The sequence below is a fragment of the Rhinoderma darwinii genome, chromosome 6, assembly GCF_050947455.1.
Source record: "Rhinoderma darwinii isolate aRhiDar2 chromosome 6, aRhiDar2.hap1, whole genome shotgun sequence".
NCBI lineage: Eukaryota > Metazoa > Chordata > Amphibia > Anura > Rhinodermatidae > Rhinoderma > Rhinoderma darwinii.
The window spans coordinates 145,997,448-146,017,123 of NC_134692.1; the positions used below are offsets into that span (position 1 = coordinate 145,997,448).

At 48.0% G+C, this 19,676-nt stretch overlaps 1 protein-coding gene and 1 long non-coding RNA gene across 4 annotated transcripts; one reads left to right on the forward strand and one right to left on the reverse strand.

Moving 5' to 3' along the window:
* The first annotated feature begins 34 nt into the window (after positions 1-34).
* On the forward strand, positions 35-6,150 carry PPIL3 (peptidylprolyl isomerase like 3). Of its 2 annotated transcripts, XM_075830966.1 has the most exons (7): positions 35-63; positions 109-193; positions 4,104-4,178; positions 4,690-4,783; positions 4,858-4,925; positions 5,197-5,315; positions 5,791-6,150. In XM_075830966.1, the coding sequence occupies exons 2-7, from the start codon at positions 191-193 to the stop codon at positions 5,915-5,917; spliced, it is 486 nt and encodes a 161-aa protein (XP_075687081.1). In that variant the 5' UTR covers positions 35-63; positions 109-190; the 3' UTR covers positions 5,918-6,150. The 2 variants fall into 2 exon arrangements, with proteins under 2 accessions (XP_075687081.1, XP_075687082.1); XM_075830967.1 differs by lacking the exon at positions 35-63 and having other exon boundaries at positions 75-193.
* Positions 6,151-8,510: 2,360 nt separating this feature from the next.
* On the reverse strand, positions 8,511-19,374 carry LOC142656097 (uncharacterized). Of its 2 annotated transcripts, none has more exons than XR_012849587.1 (3): positions 19,230-19,374; positions 14,876-15,010; positions 8,511-9,084 (listed from the first exon to the last, which is right to left on the reverse strand). It is a non-coding gene; the product is annotated as an uncharacterized LOC142656097 (long non-coding RNA). The 2 variants fall into 2 exon arrangements; XR_012849586.1 differs by lacking the exon at positions 19,230-19,374 and adding an exon at positions 18,758-19,217.
* Positions 19,375-19,676: the final 302 nt, after the last annotated feature.

Here is a 19,676-nt window from a genome sequence, read left to right on the forward strand (position 1 = left end):
AGTTGGTGGTTTACCAGAAGAAGACCATGTTACTACACCCACAAGACAGGAGGAAAGGGCGGGGCGGCCATGTTACTACACCCACAAGACAAGAGGAAAAGGCGGGAGGCGGCCATGTTACTACACCCAGCAGAGTCAGAGCGCACCGGGTAGGGTCGGGGAGCGCTGGGAGTCTTTTGTCTTGGACGCGATGGTGAGTTCTGCGTCATTATTACTATCAGGCTTTATATTGTTGTTTTCTATAACTTCTGAAATCGTTGTGTGTTACTATATGAATAAGTAAGTGCACCCCTCCACATCCACCGTGTAATAATCTCCCTCAGTGACTTGTATTGTGTTGTTTTCATTGGATACGATACTGCGGCGATATTCTGGCGTCACTCTGTACAGCGGCAATATCATGGCGCGTTCTGTACGTTGTATCCTGACGAGACGGCTGCGACAATCCTGACGCGTTCTGTACGTTGTATTCTGACGAGACGGCTGCGACAATCATGACGCGTTCTGTACGTCGTATCCTGACGAGACGGCTGCGACAATCATGACGCGTTCTGTACGTTGTATCCTGACGAGACGGCTGCGACAATCATGACGCGTTCTGTACGTCGTATCCTGAAGAGACGGCTGCGACAATCGTGACGCGTTCTGTACGTCGTATCCTGACGAGACGGCTGCGACAATCATGACGCGTTTTGTACGTCGTATCCTGACGAGACGGCTGCGACAATCATGACGCGTTCTGTACGTTGTATCCTGACGAGACGGCTGCGACAATCGTGACGCGTTCTGTACGTCGTATCCTGAAGAGACGGCTGCGACAATCGTGACGCGTTCTGTACGTCGTATCCTGACGAGACGGCTGCGACAATCGTGACGCGTTCTGTACGTCGTATCCTGAAGAGACGGCTGCGACAATCGTGACGCGTTCTGTACGTCGTATCCTGACGAGACGGCTGCGACAATCGTGACGCGTTCTGTACGTCGTATCCTGACGAGACGGCTGCGACAATCGTGACTCGTTTTGTACGTCGTATCCTGACGAGACGGCTGCGACAATCGTGACGCGTTCTGTACGTCGTATCCTGACGAGACGGCTGCGACAATCGTGACGCGTTCTGTACGTCGTATCCTGACGAGACGGCTGCGACAATCGTGACGCGTTCTGTACGTCGTATCCTGACGAGACGGCTGCGACAATCGTGACGCGTTCTGTACGTAGTATCCTGACGAGACGGCTGCGACAATCCTGATGCGTTCTGTACGTCGTATCCTGACGAGACGGCTGCGACAATCGTGACGCGTTCTGTACGTCGTATCCTGAAGAGACGGCTGCGACAATCGTGACGCGTTCTGTACGTCGTATCCTGACGAGACGGCTGCGACAATCGTGACGCGTTCTGTACGTCGTATCCTGAAGAGACGGCTGCGACAATCGTGACGCGTTCTGTACGTCGTATCCTGACGAGACGGCTGCGACAATCGTGACGCGTTCTGTACGTCGTATCCTGACGAGACGGCTGCGACAATCGTGACTCGTTTTGTACGTCGTATCCTGACGAGACGGCTGCGACAATCGTGACGCGTTCTGTACGTCGTATCCTGACGAGACGGCTGCGACAATCGTGAAGCGTTCTGTACGTCGTATCCTGACGAGACGGCTGCGACAATCGTGACGCGTTCTGTACGTCGTATCCTGACGAGACGGCTGCGACAATCGTGACGCGTTCTGTACGTCGTATCCTGACGAGACGGCTGCGACAATCGTGACGCGTTCTGTACGTCGTATCCTGACGAGACGGCTGCGACAATCGTGACGCGTTCTGTACGTCGTATCCTGACGAGACGGCTGCGACAATCGTGACGCGTTCTGTACGTCGTATCCTGACGAGACGGCTGCGACAATCGTGACGCGTTCTGTACGTCGTATCCTGACGAGACGGCTGCGACAATCGTGACGCGTTCTGTACGTCGTATCCTGACGAGACGGCTGCGACAATCGTGACGCGTTCTGTACGTCGTATCCTGACGAGACGGCTGCGACAATCGTGACGCGTTCTGTACGTCGTATCCTGACGAGACGGCTGCGACAATCGTGACGCGTTCTGTACGTCGTATCCTGACGAGACGGCTGCGACAATCGTGACGCGTTCTGTACGTCGTATCCTGACGAGACGGCTGCGACAATCGTGACGCGTTCTGTACGTCGTATCCTGACGAGACGGCTGCGACAATCGTGAGGCGTTTTCTTTACGTCGTATCCTGACGAGACGGCTGCGACAATCGTGACGCGTTCTGTACGTCGTATCCTGACGAGACGGCTGCGACAATCGTGACGCGTTCTGTACGTCGTATCCTGACGAGACGGCTGCGACAATCGTGACGCGTTCTGTACGTCGTATCCTGACGAGACGGCTGCGACAATCGTGACGCGTTCTGTACGTCGTATCCTGACGAGACGGCTGCGACAATCGTGACGCGTTCTGTACGTCGTATCCTGACGAGACGGCTGCGACAATCGTGACGCGTTCTGTACGTCGTATCCTGACGAGACGGCTGCGACAATCGTGACGCGTTCTGTACGTCGTATCCTGACGACGAGACGGCTGCGACAATCGTGACGCGTTCTGTACGTCGTATCCTGACGACGAGACGGCTGCGACAATCGTGACGCGTTCTGTACGTCGTATCCTGACGACGAGACGGCTGCGACAATCGTGACGCGTTCTGTACGTCGTATCCTGACGACGAGACGGCTGCGACAATCGTGACGCGTTCTGTACGTCGTATCCTGACGACGAGACGGCTGCGACAATCGTGACGCGTTCTGTACGTCGTATCCTGACGACGAGACGGCTGCGACAATCGTGACGCGTTCTGTACGTCGTATCCTGACGACGAGACGGCTGCGACAATCGTGACGCGTTCTGTACGTCGTATCCTGACGACGAGACGGCTGCGACAATCGTGACGCGTTCTGTACGTCGTATCCTGACGACGAGACGGCTGCGACAATCGTGACGCGTTCTGTACGTCGTATCCTGACGACGAGACGGCTGCGACAATCGTGACGCGTTCTGTACGTCGTATCCTGACGACGAGACGGCTGCGACAATCGTGACGCGTTCTGTACGTCGTATCCTGACGACGAGACGGCTGCGACAATCGTGACGCGTTCTGTACGTCGTATCCTGACGACGAGACGGCTGCGACAATCGTGACGCGTTCTGTACGTCGTATCCTGACGACGAGACGGCTGCGACAATCGTGACGCGTTCTGTACGTCGTATCCTGACGACGAGACGGCTGCGACAATCCTGACGCGTTCTGTACGTCGTATCCTGACGAGACGGCTGCGACAATCGTGACGCGTTCTGTACGTCGTATCCTGACGAGACGGCTGCGACAATCGTGACGCGTTCTGTACGTCGTATCCTGACGAGACGGCTGCGACAATCGTGACGCGTTCTGTACGTCGTATCCTGACGAGACGGCTGCGACAATCGTGACGCGTTCTGTACGTCGTATCCTGACGAGACGGCTGCGACAATCGTGACGCGTTCTGTACGTCGTATCCTGACGAGACGGCTGCGACAATCGTGACGCGTTCTGTACGTCGTATCCTGACGACGAGACGGCTGCGACAATCGTGACGCGTTCTGTACGTCGTATCCTGACGACGAGACGGCTGCGACAATCGTGACGCGTTCTGTACGTCGTATCCTGACGACGAGACGGCTGCGACAATCGTGACGCGTTCTGTACGTCGTATCCTGACGACGAGACGGCTGCGACAATCGTGACGCGTTCTGTACGTCGTATCCTGACGACGAGACGGCTGCGACAATCGTGACGCGTTCTGTACGTCGTATCCTGACGACGAGACGGCTGCGACAATCGTGACGCGTTCTGTACGTCGTATCCTGACGACGAGACGGCTGCGACAATCGTGACGCGTTCTGTACGTCGTATCCTGACGAGACGTCTGCGACAATCCTGACGCGTTCTGTACGTCGTATTCTGACGAGACGGCTGCGACAATCATGATGCGTTCTGTACTAGGTGGTTTTTATGCCGCGCGTCTGACTCCGTTTTCTTCGTTTCAGGCCGTGACGCTTCACACAGATTTGGGGGACATCAAAATCGAGGTGTTCTGTGAACGAGCTCCGAAGGCCAGCGAGGTGAGTGACGCCGGCGATCCTGATCAGAAGAGGAGGGGCTTCTGCGCTCGCTGAGGCGGCGACACCGGCTATTATATATATATGTCGCGATGCCGCCATTTTGTGCCGCTTCTTATTGTCGTTGAAATATACAAAGACCCGACGTGATTGATTTGTGACCGCTGAGTCGTCTCTGACTGCGGTCGTGAGTTACGTAGCTCCGCCCCATGCGTCAAGCTGCCACCGACGTCCCAGGAAGAGACTTAAAGGGGAAGTCTCTCTAGGAGCGGACGCTGCGGGCGCAGAATGATAACAATGGCTGCCTCAGGGTTAAAGGGGGGGTTGTATTGATAAATATCCCCCAATCAGGCCCCCAATAATAATCCGGAGTCTGGTTGCTATGGGCAATGAGTGGCGATTATTCGGTGCATGGATCAGGAGGCGGAGTCACTGGTGTCGCTGCCTCTTGGCGCTGGGTGGGGGGAGGGGTCACGTTGCGTCTCCGCTGCTGATGTAACGTCTCGTCTGACAGAATTTCTTGGCTCTGTGTGCCGGTAACTTCTACAATGGCTGCCTCTTCCACCGGAACATCAAAGGCTTCATGGTTCAGACTGGAGACCCCACAGGTGAGGGCGCCGCTGCTCCCATAGCTCAGGATGTTCTCATTAGTGCCGCCGCTTATCCCTCGCTTCTTCTTCAGGGACGGGGAAGGGCGGGCAGAGCATCTGGGGACGCAAGTTTGAGGACGAGTTCAGCGAGTACTTGAAGGTGAGTCGGTCGTCGCTGGATCCTTCAGACCAAGCAAAACCTATAGAAAAGTCCGTAAGTCCGGCACCTGATAGTTCAGCGTGCCAACCAGGCAGCGAGTCCATCCCGGGCAGCATCTCCTCTTCATGAGACCCGCTGCCGGGGTTGCCTGTAGACCCGTCGCTATGTCCGATGATCCGGAATGGAGGCCGGACTATCAGACCTTCACTGTGTTGTATACGTAGATGTGATGTCATGTGACTATTCATTACCGATCACCGTCTCTTCCCAGCACAATGTGCGCGGCGTCGTCTCTATGGCAAATAGCGGCCCCAATACCAACAGCGCGCAATTCTTCATCACGTACGGAAAACAGCCGCACCTGGACATGAAGTACACTATATTTGGAAAGTAAGTGATGGAACTACTGCAGGTTATGTACAGGATCCCCAGCAGCACAGAGTATGTCAGGAGAGGAGTGTGCTGATCATGTGGGAGGAGCAGGATCACCAGCAGCACAGAGGATGTCAGGAGGAGTGTGCTGATCATGAGGGAGGTGACAGGCTGAGAGTTACATAGTGGAAGGAGCAGGATCTCCAGCAGCACAGAGTATGTCAGGAGAGGAGTGTGCTGATTATTTGGGAGGTCTCAGGCTGAGCGTTACATAGTGGGAGGAGCAGGATCCCGAGCAGCACAGAGTATGTCAGGCGAGGAGTGTGCTGATCATGTGGGAGGAGCAGGATCACCAGCAGCACAGAGTATGTCAGGAGAGGAGTGTGCTGGTCATGTGGGGGGGGGGGGGGGGAGGGAATCAGGCTGAGAGCAGAGTAGAAGCACAGAGTATTTCAGGAGATGTTGCTTGGACTCATTTTTCTGTGTTCTGCAGAGTCCTCGATGGACTGGACACTTTGGATGAACTGGAAAAACTTCAGGTACATGAGAAATCCTTCCGGCCTCTGACAGAAGTGCGAATCAAAGACGTCACCATCCACGCCAATCCCTTTGCCCTTTGACCTCTGCACACGACAGAAGTTCTGGATTCTCTCTCCTCCCGTATCTTACCCACAATTCATCTGTATCAGATGCTACATTGTGCACAACAGCAGTGCAGAGTTTTTAAGGCTCTTGGACTCTTGCACGTGGTTAGTGGGGTCTGTGCTTCGTCCTGTGCTGCGCGGTCTCCGATTATTACGTTTCATTTCACGAGTGTTATAATGTAAAATAAACGTAAAAAATAAATCTTGTACTTTCTGCTGTTCCCATCCTTGTTATGAAGAGGTTTTCTTTATGTGTAGAAGTAGCGGTCGCGTCCTCACGGTGCTGCCCGGGCGGTGACCTGACAGGGAGGTGTCTGAGCAGAGGCGCCGCTTATCTGGGGGGACACAGCAGATTGTTGTGCACGGTGCAGCTCCGTCCCCCGCACACCGCCGCCAGAGGGAAGGGTCTGGAGTCTGCAGAGGTGACCGTGATCGCTCTGATCAGTAGCAGCACCCGGCCGGGTCGTTAATCGGCGTTGTCATGAAGATCATGTCTTTAGCGTCCGGCGACTCGCCCATCATCCGATACTGCCGGGGGAAGCCGCTGCTGATATATACCAGTCCTTCTCAGTGAATTATATATATATTAGTCCTTCTCAATTAATTAGAATATCATCAGAAAGTTCATTTATTCCAGTAATTCAGCTCATAAAGTGTCTCTTGTATATTCTATAGATTCATTACACACAGAGGGATCTCATATATTCTATAGATTCATCACACACAGAGGGATCTCGTATATTCTATAGATTCATTACACACCGAGGGATCTCATATATTCTATAGATTCATCACACACAGAGGGATCTCGTATATTCTATAGATTCATCACACACAGAGGGATCTCATATATTCTATAGATTCATCACACACAGAGGGATCTCGTATATTCTATAGATTCATCACACAGAGGGATCTCATATATTCTATAGATTCATCACACACAGAGGGATCTCATATATTCTATAGATTCATCACACACAGAGGGATCTCCTATATTCTATAGATTCATCACACACAGAGGGATCTCGTATATTCTATAGATTCATCACACACAGAGGGATCTCATATATTCTATAGATTCATCACACACAGGGATCTCATATATTCTATAGATTCATCACACACAGAGGGATCTCCTATATTCTATAGATTCATCACACACAGAGGGATCTCCTATATTGTATAGATTCATCACACACAGGGATCTCATATATTCTATAGATTCATCACACACAGAGGGATCTCATATATTCTATAGATTCATCACACACAGAGGGATCTCATATATTCTATAGATTCATCACACACAGGGATCTCATTCTATAGATTCATCACACACAGAGGGATCTCCTATATTCTATAGATTCATCACACACAGGGATCTCATATTCTATAGATTCATCACACAGAGGGATCTCATATATTCTATAGATTCATCACACACAGAGGGATATCATATATTCTATAGATTCATCACACACAGAGGGATCTCGTATATTCTATAGATTCATCACACACAGAGGGATCTCATATATTCTATAGATTCATCACACACAGAGGGATCTATATTCTATAGATTCATCACACACAGAGGGATCTCATATATTCTATAGGTTCATCACACAGAGGGATCTCATATATTCTATAGATTCATCACACACAGAGGGATCTCATATATTCTATAGATTCATCACACACAGAGGGATCTCATATATTCTATAGATTCATCACACACAGAGGGATCTCATATATTCTATAGATTCATCACACACAGGGATCTCATATTCTATAGATTCATCACACACAGAGGGATCTCGTATATTCTATAGATTCATCACACAGAGGGATCTCATATGTTCTATAGATTCATCACACACAGAGGGATCTCATATATTCTATAGATTCATCACACAGAGGGATCTCGTATATTCTATAGGTTCATCACACACAGAGGGATCTCATATATTCTATAGATTCATCACACACAGAGGGATCTCATATATTCTATAGATTCATCACACAGAGGGATCTCGTATATTCTATAGATTCATCACACAGAGGGATCTCGTATATTCTATAGATTCATCACACACAGAGGGATCTCATATATTCTATAGATTCATCACACAGAGGGATCTCATATATTCTATAGATTCATCACACAGAGGGATCTCGTATATTCTATAGGTTCATCACACACAGAGGGATCTCATATATTCTATAGATTCATCACACACAGAGGGATCTCATATATTCTATAGATTCATCACACAGAGGGATCTCATATATTCTATAGATTCATCACACACAGAGGGATCTCGTATATTCTATAGGTTCATCACACACAGAGGGATCTCATATATTCTATAGATTCATCACACAGAGGGATCTCGTATATTCTATAGGTTCATCACACACAGAGGGATCTATTTCCAGCAGTTTCTTCTGTTAATGTTGATGATTATGGGAACAGTTACTGAAAACCCAAAATGTAGTGTCTCAGAAAATCAGAATATTATATAAGCCCAATATCAGAGATGATTTTTAATACGGAAATGTCGTCCTACTGAGAAGTCTGTCCAGTATCTGCCCCCAGTACATGGCCGTGGCTCCGACTCTGCATGAATTACTGCATCAGTGCGGCGTGGCATGGGGGTGATCAGCCTGTGGCACTGCTGAGGGGTTATCAATGCGGCGTGGCATGGAGGCGATCAGCCTGTGGCACTGCTGAGGTGTTATCAATGCGGCGTGGCATGGAGGCGATCAGCCTGTGGCACTGCTGATGTGTTATCAATGCGGCGTGGCATGGAGGCGATCAGCCTGTGGCACTGCTGATGTGTTATCAATGTGGCGTGGCATGGAGGCGATCAGCCTGTGGCACTGCTGAGGTGTTGTCAATGCGGCGTGGCATGGAGGCGATCAGCCTGTGGTACTGCTGAGGTGGTATGGGAGCCCCGGTTGCTTTGATATCGGCCTTCAGCTCGTCTGCATTGTTGGATCTGGGGTCTCCTCTTCCTCTTGACAATACCCTATAGATTCTCTATGGGGGTTAGGTGAGGTGGGTTTGCTGGCCAATCAGACGCAGTGATACTGTGGTTATTACACCAGGTTTTGGCAGTGCGGGCAGGTGCCGAGTCCTGCTGGAAAATGAAATCAGCGTCTCCATAAATCTGTCTGCAACTTTTTTTCAAATTTTCTCAAAATTTTGCCATTTTTCACAAATAAACACTGAATATATCAACCAAATTTTACCACTAACATAAAGCCCAATGTCTCACGAGAAACCAGTCTCAGAATCACTTGGATAGGTTTAAAGGCAATGTGTTGCCAGAAAAACATGTTTTGTTTTTTTTAATTAAACATTTAGTGTGTAGGTGATTAAACATTGTTCAAATTTTTTTTTTTTTTTCACGAGTCAGGAAATATTATAAATTAATTCTAATTTATAACATTTCCCATTTCTGGTCACTAGATGGAGCTATTCCCAAAATTGCAGCATTGCAAAATTGGGTAAAAAAGCCCTCGCTCTAGTGAGCTCTCAGCATCCCCCCCCTCCTTTATCCTGGCTAGTGCCGGGATAAACGAGGGGTTTGAACGGTCTAACCTCCTACACTGTGTGTCGCCATTTTTTGAGCTAACACACAGTGTAGTAGGTTTACATACAGTAGTAAACACACACAAACACGAACATACATTGAAATCTCTTACCTGCTCCTGCCGCCGCGGCTCCCTCCGGCCCGTCCGCTCCGTCTGCTGCCGCTGGTCCAAGTGCACAAGTCCGGAAGCCGCGACCGGAAGTAGTAATATTACTGTCCGGCCGCGACTTCCGGTCCACAGGAAAATGGCGCCGGACGGCGCCAATTTCAAATTGGACTGTGTGGGAGCGGCGCATGCGCAGTTCCCACACAGACGCCGTACACACAAGTGAATGGGACGGGAGCCGTTCGCAGTCTCTATGGGACTGTGGCTGCCGTATTCCATGTCTGTATGTGTCGTTAATCGACACATACAGAAATGGAACAAAAAATGGCAGCCCCCATAGGGAAGAAAAAGTGTAAAAATAAGAAAAAGTAAAACACAAACACACAAATATAAACGTTTTTAATAAAGCACTAACATCTTTAACATATAAAAAAATAATTTGTGATGACACTGTTCCTTTAAGTATTCCCAAGTTATTCCCACATAAAGTGACAGATGTCAGATTTGAAAAATGGGCTCTGAGCCTCAAGGCCCAAACGAGGCTTCGTCCTGAAGACTCTGATTTCCAGAGCTGATCACCGGCCCGGGACAGAGGGAGACATGACACGGAGCTGATCACCGGCATGGGACAGAGCGAGACATGACATGGAGCTGATCACCGGCCTGGGACAGAGCGAGATACAACACGGAGCTGATCACCGGCCCGGGACACAGCGAGACATGACACGGAGCTGATCACCGGCCCGGGACACAGCGAGACATGACACGGAGCTGATCACCGGCCCGGGACAGAGCGAGACATGACACGGAGCTGATCACCGGCCCGGGACAGAGCGAGACATGACACGGAGCTGATCACCGGCCCGGGACACAGCGAGACATGACATGGAGCTGATCACCGGCCCGGGACACAGCGAGACATGACACGGACCTGATCACCGGCCTGGGACACAGCGAGACATGACGCAGAGCTGATCACCGGCCCGGGACAGAGCGAGACATGACACGGAGCTGATAGTCTTACTAATGAGCCGATGTATAAGCCAATTGACCTCCGTGTTCCAGAAGAACACCCCCATCTTCCTCTTGGAATTACACCTGAAATCCAGAAAAGAGAAATAATTTTTTATGTTTTAGTGGTTTCTTTTTCTTTTTTTTGTGTCCATATATGGACAGTGAAGGCAGAGACTTTTCCTGGAGCGGAATCCCTGGCCACATCGCTGGGGATTCCGCTTCAGAAGTCCCTAACGTCACTGTGCCCATATATGGGACTTCTCCTGGAGCGGAATCCCCAACCCCGGCCACAGCTGTGGCCGGGGTTGGGGATTCCGCTCCTACAGGGAGCAAAAAAAACACCCTCCTCCTCCTCACATGCGCTTCGCACTGTGAGGAGAAGGAGAGAGCGAGCGATGGAAGACACGGCCATCACACTACACACCGACACCACATAGTTAAAATTTGCACATGCGCAATGGAACATACACGGCTGCTGAAGACGCAGCCATATCATTTAACAGAGCATGCGTGGTGGAGTGTGTCAACCATGCATGCTCTAAGCAGATGGGGAAACACGTGGTACAGTTACGTCATTTGTGACGTAACCGTACATTGTGAAAGCCGGAAGATGGGTAGCGGAGCGAATGGACGGGTCTGCAAATTGTACATTACCAAGCGGTCATGTGACGGAAGAGAGGATACAACGCTACATTCATCTGATGAAACGTAAGTACATTACAAAGTTATATGTTTTCCATTGTTTAGTTTAACTAAAAGTAATTTTTTGCTTCCAGAAAACCCCTTTAAAGCTGCCGAAAAGTATTGGGTGTACGCAGTGTATGGCGCAGGGGATTCAGCGACAGGATAGTCACCATCTCTTCACGTATCATGCTGTATTTTATTACTTACTGGTAACCGCAGACTTTTCTTACTCTGGATGTCTTGTACCAGCGTGTTTATATAGCAGAATATGCCGGGAAACCTCGTGCTTAGGAATGTCCTGTATATACAGCGTAATATCGGGCACTCGGCTCCTGATATATCGGTCTAGGAAATCCGTCTGTGTCATCTTAAAGGAACATCACTATATCTCCATGTGCCTATATATACACCAGTATAAAACGTGTGCTAAGCTGCATTGGGCCGAGTCCAATTCAGAGGTTCCAAGATGTAACAGACCCTCGACCACTAGACCGACGCAGAGCCCCGCCGCTGGCTGTGTATTGACCTGAAGACTTTACATTCTTTGCCTGAGACCATTATAATTGTGTCCTTGATCCCCTGCAATTCCTGATCCTGTCACGCTACACATAGTATACAGCAAAAATATAAAAACACAAAAATGACTGAAAAAGAAACCGGCAACCGAAATCCCATTTCAAGACCACGTTTGTTGTTTCTTACATTTCTTACCTATTTTCGAGGAAGATACATAATAAGGAATAAAGACGCGCAAAAGAGAATTTATTTATTTATTTTACCATTTTTGTTCGCACATTTTAGCCTAAACATTCTATTAAAAAAATCGAGAAAAAGCGAAAACAGAAAAATCTAATCCCAGGGACTGCCTAAGAACCGCGTTGCGGCCACTAACACATTGTTCACCAGAAATGGGCAGAACCCGGGTAATACGGCGGATGAAGTTGAACTCCCGGGGGTTATTTATTACTTTATATTCTCACAAACTCTCTTCTTCAATGCTCTATCTGGGGTGGTCATAAAACTCAATATGGCAGCGTCTATGTAAGAGTTTCTCTGATTGGACAGGACATCAGATTGATCGCCCCAGGGTTTGTTCATGTGTCGGGGGGAGAGTCATGAGAAATCTCAGTCAAAACAACAAACTTTGCAGTTCAATGTGAATCTTCCCGCAACCCTGATGAGACGCTCATTCTGGAGGAGCACAGAACCATAAACCATGGACATCACTTTGGGGGGTGTAGTTCACCATTGATAGGTGACCTCACCGGAGGGGCAGAGACCCAGCCTGGATGTAGCGTCATGTATATTATAATGCGATGACATTTTGGCCAAATTTGCAGTCCAGTTGAGTTTCAGTCCGACTTCAGAAGGCAGGAGAATGGCGTTGGGATCTTGGTTGCTGTTGTCCACAGGAGTCTTTGATGATTTTACTTTCCCTGGAAACCGTTTCTGGCCAGGAACGAGAACTTGGCCTCCTCCGATCAGGAAGGTTTATCACAAACGCAAGCCGTGCTTCCTCCAGTTGTGTCCTATCTTCATGGAATAACGGGATCCTTCCTTTCACCTGGGATCCATTTACCTGGACTTTGGCTTCTTCACATGGACGTCTCCATCCTTAGATACTTCAATCTCACAGAGCTCCAAGTCACGTGTAGTAGGAGCATTGTGAGGACCTCTGAGCCTGGTCTTCAGTGTCCCCATATCTCACACGTGTGATACATCGAGCAATGTCGGGGTCTATAATGTCACTCTATGTGCCAGAAAGAATAAGGTAAAAGTTCTGTAATCCGACTCCGACAGTCCTAAAAGTGGTTTGTCTGGTTTTAAAGGAGAAGGGGAAATCCACCTCATGGTAGAGTCTGGCATTGTGACCCTACAGTCATATCACCACCTTCTAGAGATCGGGGTAGTGGCCGTGCTGGAACATCCGCCATATTCCCAGAAAACAATCAAGAATAGAAGTTGTAATGCGAAGGAAGATTATTTAAAAAAAGTGTCCATTACCCATATATCCGTGAAGGGGTTAAGTACGGGAGGGTCCCTGTTTCGTCAGGGCCACAGATTCTGCTTTGTTTTAATCCAGAAACGGCGCCTCTTTTGTCTATGGTTATGTTTGGTATTGCAGCTCCGCACCATTCAAGTGAATACCAGACACACGGACAGGAGGGGGGTTTATTGTTCAAAAGATCTTTCCTCCTAATGTCGTACAACCCCTGTTGCAATAATTTAAGGGAGGTCTGTAGTTGTGGCAGATAATGGGACTTGCAGATGCCCCAAAAGCACAGAATTAAAAGGTTTAGACTGCCCCCTGTAATCGGCCTCCTGAAGTGCAAGAACTTAACTGCTCTCCATACTGACTCCTCCTCCTTAGTTGATGACGTCACCGGCTAATCTTCTCCGCTTCCTTCAATGTGTTTTTTTATTATTCAGTTTGGGACAAGCCTTAGAAAAAGGTGATTTTGCCTTTATTCTGGGTGTCTCGGAAATAACGGGCAATATGATGAGATTTCCGTGTTATTTTACTAGGAGAAATAGTCAATGACGTGAATCTTCTGTCCCTCCATCCTGCTCAGCAGCGTCCTGGTCTACAACAGCAGAGGATAAAGGTGCAATCAATAATGACCGTATTATCAATGGGGTTGACTCGTTTAGAAAACCCATTTCCATACACCCTATTAGGGAATTCTGAGGTAATAGAGGGGGGTCTTCTGCTCAGGATCCAGTGTGGAGAGCGGTTACACAGGGCGTCTCTATCTCTGGAGGACCTGTCCTGCATCACACACACAACACATTGATATGAATAGACACTGTAATATTTCATTTCTCCTGTGGTGGCGCTGCAGGGAAATTGAACAATTACTACCAGGTTTCCTTTACAGATTGCAGATGATCGCTGAAGATCCCAGCAGGGGGACACTTTGTGAATAGTCTATTGTCAAGGGACCTTCCAACCAGAGGCGTAACCTGAAGCTCCCAAGCCCCATTGCAAAGTCTGTAACAGACCCCCAGAAACCATGTGCAATTTATAGCACTGGTGTCTTATGGGGCAGAGGGTTTTTGGGCCCCCCATGCAGCTGCTACCTCGGCATCCCCTATAGCTACACCTATGTTTCTAACAAGTAGAGATTGTGCTGGGGATGGACAGATAGTAGTGAGCCTCTGTGCAAGTATCGCCTGTAGGCCCCTTGATCTTCAACACATGACAGGGCCCTCTAGAACTGAACCAAGACTGGCGACATCTAGAGGACGGGCAGTGGACAAGGTGCAGTCACTGGGTCCTCACCCACATTTACCATAATGCAATATGGTACCAGGGAGGTCTGCCAAGAGAGCGTGCCCCTCCCGTCATGGCATAGAAGGAATACAGTGAGCAGACTGTATGGGAATCCAGGCATCGTGAAGGGGATTCTGAAGATGGTGGCCCTCAGCCCCCCCGCGCAGACCTTATACCCCCCCCCCCTCCCCAAGAAGTCCGAACATTACATGTATACAACGCTGTATCACCTACCGCACTTAGACCACATCTCTCACCTGATAATCTACTAGTGGAAGACCAATGACTAGAATATCGTCCGGCACTGATTGTATTGAAATCATCAAATTCTTCCAAATAGAAATTCTAGAACCAATTACCAAATTTTTTATGGCCGAATAAATCCGTGAGATCTGCCGACAAGAAAGATGATGAGTCCGAGTTTTCAATCCATTCGCTCATCCTGGTGAGTTTCCGGGATTGCTTTATATAATGTGTTGTTTTTACTAAGTGACATTTTCCAACTTTTTCCCACATCCCTGAATACTGAGGTGAAGAGCGGTGCTACATTTATTGCATTAATAAAAAATCAAGCTAAAATATGGTACGGCCTTGATCACACGGCGCTAAAAAAACACCTATGTGTAAACGTGTCAAAAACGCTAAAAATAGTTACAAGCGTTACCTGCTGCATAGACCCAAAACAACATGAAGAAAACCTACAAGGATGGAGTCAATTACTGCACAGAGATCATAGAGTAACACAAAAAATACTTTATTACAGACAAAGACATTCAAAAATGTTTATACATGCACACTGTACATACACACCACACATATACCATACATACATACATACATACATACACCTTACACGCACAACATACATACACACCACACATATACCATACATACATACACACTATACATTCACACCATACACACCTTACATACACACCATACATGCGTACACACACCTTACACGCACAACATACATACACACCACACATATACCATACATACATACACACTATACATTCACACCATACACACCTTACATACACACCATACATGCGTACACACACCTTACACGCACAACATACATACACAACATACATACATACACAACATACATACACAACATACATACATACACACCATACACACCTTACATACACACCATACATGCGTACACACACCTTACACGCACAACATACATACACGCTATACATACATACACACACACACAACATACATACACGCACAATATGAATACGTACACAACATACATACATGTACACCTTACATACACACATACTGTACATACAGTGAAGGAAATAAGTATTTGATCCCTTGCTGATTTTGTAAGTTTGCCTATTGTCAAAGACATGAACAGTCTAGAATTTTTAGGCTAGGTTAATTTTACCAGTGAGAGATAGATTATATATATATAAAAAAAAATAAAAAAATCACATTGTCAAAATTATATATATTTATTTGCATTGTGCACAGAGAAATAAGTATTTGATCCCTTTGGCAAACAAGACTTAATACTTGGTGGCAAAACCCTTGTTGGCAAGCACAGCAGTCAGACGTTTTTTGTAGTTGATGATGAGGTTTGCACACATGTTAGATGGAATTTTGGCCCACTCCTCTTTGCAGATCATCTGTAAATCATTAAGATTTCGAGGCTCTCGCTTGGCAACTCGGATCTTCAGCTCCCTCCATAAGTTTTCGATGGGATTAAGGTCTGGAGACTGGCTAGGCCACTCCATGACCTTAATGTGCTTCTTTTTGAGCCACTCCTTTGTTGCCTTGGCTGTATGTTTCGGGTCATTGTCGTGCTGGAAGACCCAGCCACGAGCCATTTTTAATGTCCTGGTGGAGGGAAGGAGGTTGTCACTCAGGATTTGATGGTACATGGCTCCATCCATTCTCCCATTGATGCGGTGAAGTAGTCCTGTGCCCTTAGCAGAGAAACACCCCCAAAACATAATGTTTCCACCTCCATGCTTGACAGTGGGGACGGTGTTCTTTGGGTCATAGGCAGCATTTCTCTTCCTCCAAACATGGCGAGTTGAGTTAATGCCAAAGAGCTCAATTTTAGTCTCATCTGACCACAGCACCTTCTCCCAATCACTCTCAGAATCATCCAGATGTTCATTTGCAAACTTCAGACGGGCCTGTACATGTGCCTTCTTGAGCAGGGGGACCTTGCGGGCACTGCAGGATTTTAATCCATTACGGCGTCATGTGTTACCAATGGTTTTCTTGGTGACTGTGGTCCCAGCTGCCTTGAGATCATTAACAAGTTCCCCCCGTGTAGTTTTCGGCTGAGCTCTCACCTTCCTCAGGATCAAGGATACCCCACGAGGTGAGATTTTGCATGGAGCCCCAGATCGATGTGGATTGACAGTCATTTTGTATGTCTTCCATTTTCTTACTATTGCACCAACAGTTGTCTCCTTCTCACCCAGTGTCTTACTAAGGCTGGGTTCACACGGCCAAATTTCAGACGTAAACGAGGCGTATTATGCCTCGTTTTACGTCTGAAAATAGGGCTACAATACGTCGGCAAACATCTGCCCATTCATTTGAATGGGTTTGCCGACGTACTGTGCAGACGACCTGTTATTTACGCGTCGTCGTTTGACAGCTGTCAAACGACGACGCGTAAAAATACAGCCTCGTCAAAAGAAGTGCAGGACACTTCTTTGGACGTTTTTGGAGCTGTTTTCTCATAGACTCCAATGAAAACAGCTCCAAAAACGGACGTAAAAAACGCTGCGAAAACGGCGCGAAAAATGCGAGTTGGTAAAAAAACGTCTGAAAAGCAGGGTCTGTTTTCCCTTGAAAACAGCTCTGGATTTTCAGACGTTTTTGTTGAGTACGTGTGAACATACCCTTATGGTTTTGTAGCCCATTCCAGCCTTGTGCAGGTCTATGATCTTGTCCTGACATCCTTAGAAAGCTCTTTGGTCTTGCCCATGTTGTAGAGGTTAGACCAGGGGTGGGCAAACTTTTTGACTCGCGGGCCACAATGGGTTCTAAAATTTGACAGAGGGGCCGGGCCAGGAGCATTTGGAGGGAGTGTTTGGGCCGGATATACTAAAGCATTAAATGTAGTGTGTGCAAACCTCATAGCACAGTAAGAACACTACAACCCAATTTATTAACTGTCTTTCAAATGTGAAAAATAGCCCTTATCAGTTAATAAATTTGTCTCAAGGAATATGCAAGATATGGCATTTACATACTATTTCGCAGATACTGGGAGGAGGAAATGTCAATAGATTAAAATAACATACGCACTGTGATTTATCAAGAAAAAAGTTCTGTTGACTCTGTAAATGAGCTGCCAACCTCTGAGCAGTAGCCGCCCGTTCTTGTGTTGACTGCTTGCTAGCATAGTTTGCATGCTTCGTGGCAAAGTGACGGCTGATATTGTACTCTTTGAAAACCGAAGGGCTTAATGGTGACGTGAAACGAAGTGAAAATTAAAGTGAAATAAAGAGAAATACGCTCCACATTAACAACGGTCAATGTGTTTTGAGTGCGCCATCTATTGGGAAAACGTGGGCATTGCAGGGAAAGGGGAAAAAAAAGGAGGTTTTTACTATAATTTGGACAAGTTCGGCGGGCCGGATTAAAAAGCCTAACGGGCCGTATGTGGCCCACGGGCCGTAGTTTGCCCATGTCTGGGTTAGAGTCAGACTGATCATTGAGTCTGTGGACAGGAGTCTGTTATACAGGTGACCATGTAAGAGCTGTCTATAATGCCGGCACCAAGGTGATTTGGAGCAGTAACTGGTCTGGAGGAGGCTGAACTCTTAATGGTTGGTAGGGGGTCACATACTTATTTCTCTGTGCGCAATGCAAATAAATATAGATCATTCTGACAATGTGATTTTCTGTGTTTTTTTTTATATAATCTATCTCTCACACACACACACACACACACACACACACACACACACACACACACACACACACACACACACACACACACACACACTGTACATACATACGTACACACTATACATACGTATAGTCATACACACAACATAGACACTATACATGCACACACACCATATGTATACACTGTATAGCTGGCGGTGGGTACCACTCCTGTTGGCGGTCCCCAACATCAGATTACTCACCTGGCGCCGGCACTCCAGATGTGGTGTTGGTTTGGCGATCCGTGCCCGCCGGCATGCTGCCTCCCCCATTATGCCTCTGTTCCTAGTTACTGTGGTTCTCTCCCCTCTGCTAGCTGCCGCTCTGCACGCAATGTAACATAGGGCACACGCGCACTCCCTTGCCATTTCTTAAAGGGCCAGCGTGCATTCATTATCATGCCCAACCAATCCCTGATGCACCGTTCATATTTAAGGCAGTCTTCCTGGTCACCTGATGCCAGAGCAACTTTGGTGCAACTTTAGTTTGTTCCTGCGAAGGTTCCAGTCTGTATTCCGCTACCGGCTACCATTCCGTATACTGGTACCTGCTACTAGTCCACATCCAGTTACTTGCTAATAGTCCATATCTAGCTACCTGCTACCAGTCTGTGGCCTTGCAGCTGTTTCCAACCTTCGTCCCGCAGCGACCTGAGCCCTACTACTTGCTACATACCTGTGTCCTCCGACCTGTGCCCGTCTGTTACTGTATCAGCTGCCAATGACTGGCCCTCTGTGTACTGCACAGTTGTCTCCTAGTCCATTGGCTCCACTGCTACTCACACTGGGACCACCTCAGGAGGTGGCGTCTTCACCCTTTAATCACCTACTGGGATCTGGACTTCGCTGCAGGGAGACTGCCAGGTCGCTGCCTCCTGACGTGGTCCCGGTGTTAGTAGCAGCCGGGCCAATAGACCAGGAGACAACTGTGAGGTATACCAAAGAGTGAGGCTCGCCGAATCAACACCACATCAAGGGCGGCAGGCGTGAGTAATCCTATGGCGGGGACCACCAGCAGGAGCGCTACACTATACATACACACTGTACATACACACTGTACATACATACACACACTATACATACACACTGTACATACATACACACACTATACATACACACTGTA

What these genes read in the sequence shown, in the direction of transcription:
- PPIL3 (XM_075830966.1), top strand. An exon ending in TCAGACTGGAGACCCCACAG is followed by an intron (nt 4,784 to 4,857) that starts GTGAGGGCGCCG and finishes CTTCTTCTTCAG; the next exon opens with GGACGGGGAAGGGCGGGCAG. An exon ending in AGTTCAGCGAGTACTTGAAG is followed by an intron (nt 4,926 to 5,196) that starts GTGAGTCGGTCG and finishes GTCTCTTCCCAG; the next exon opens with CACAATGTGCGCGGCGTCGT.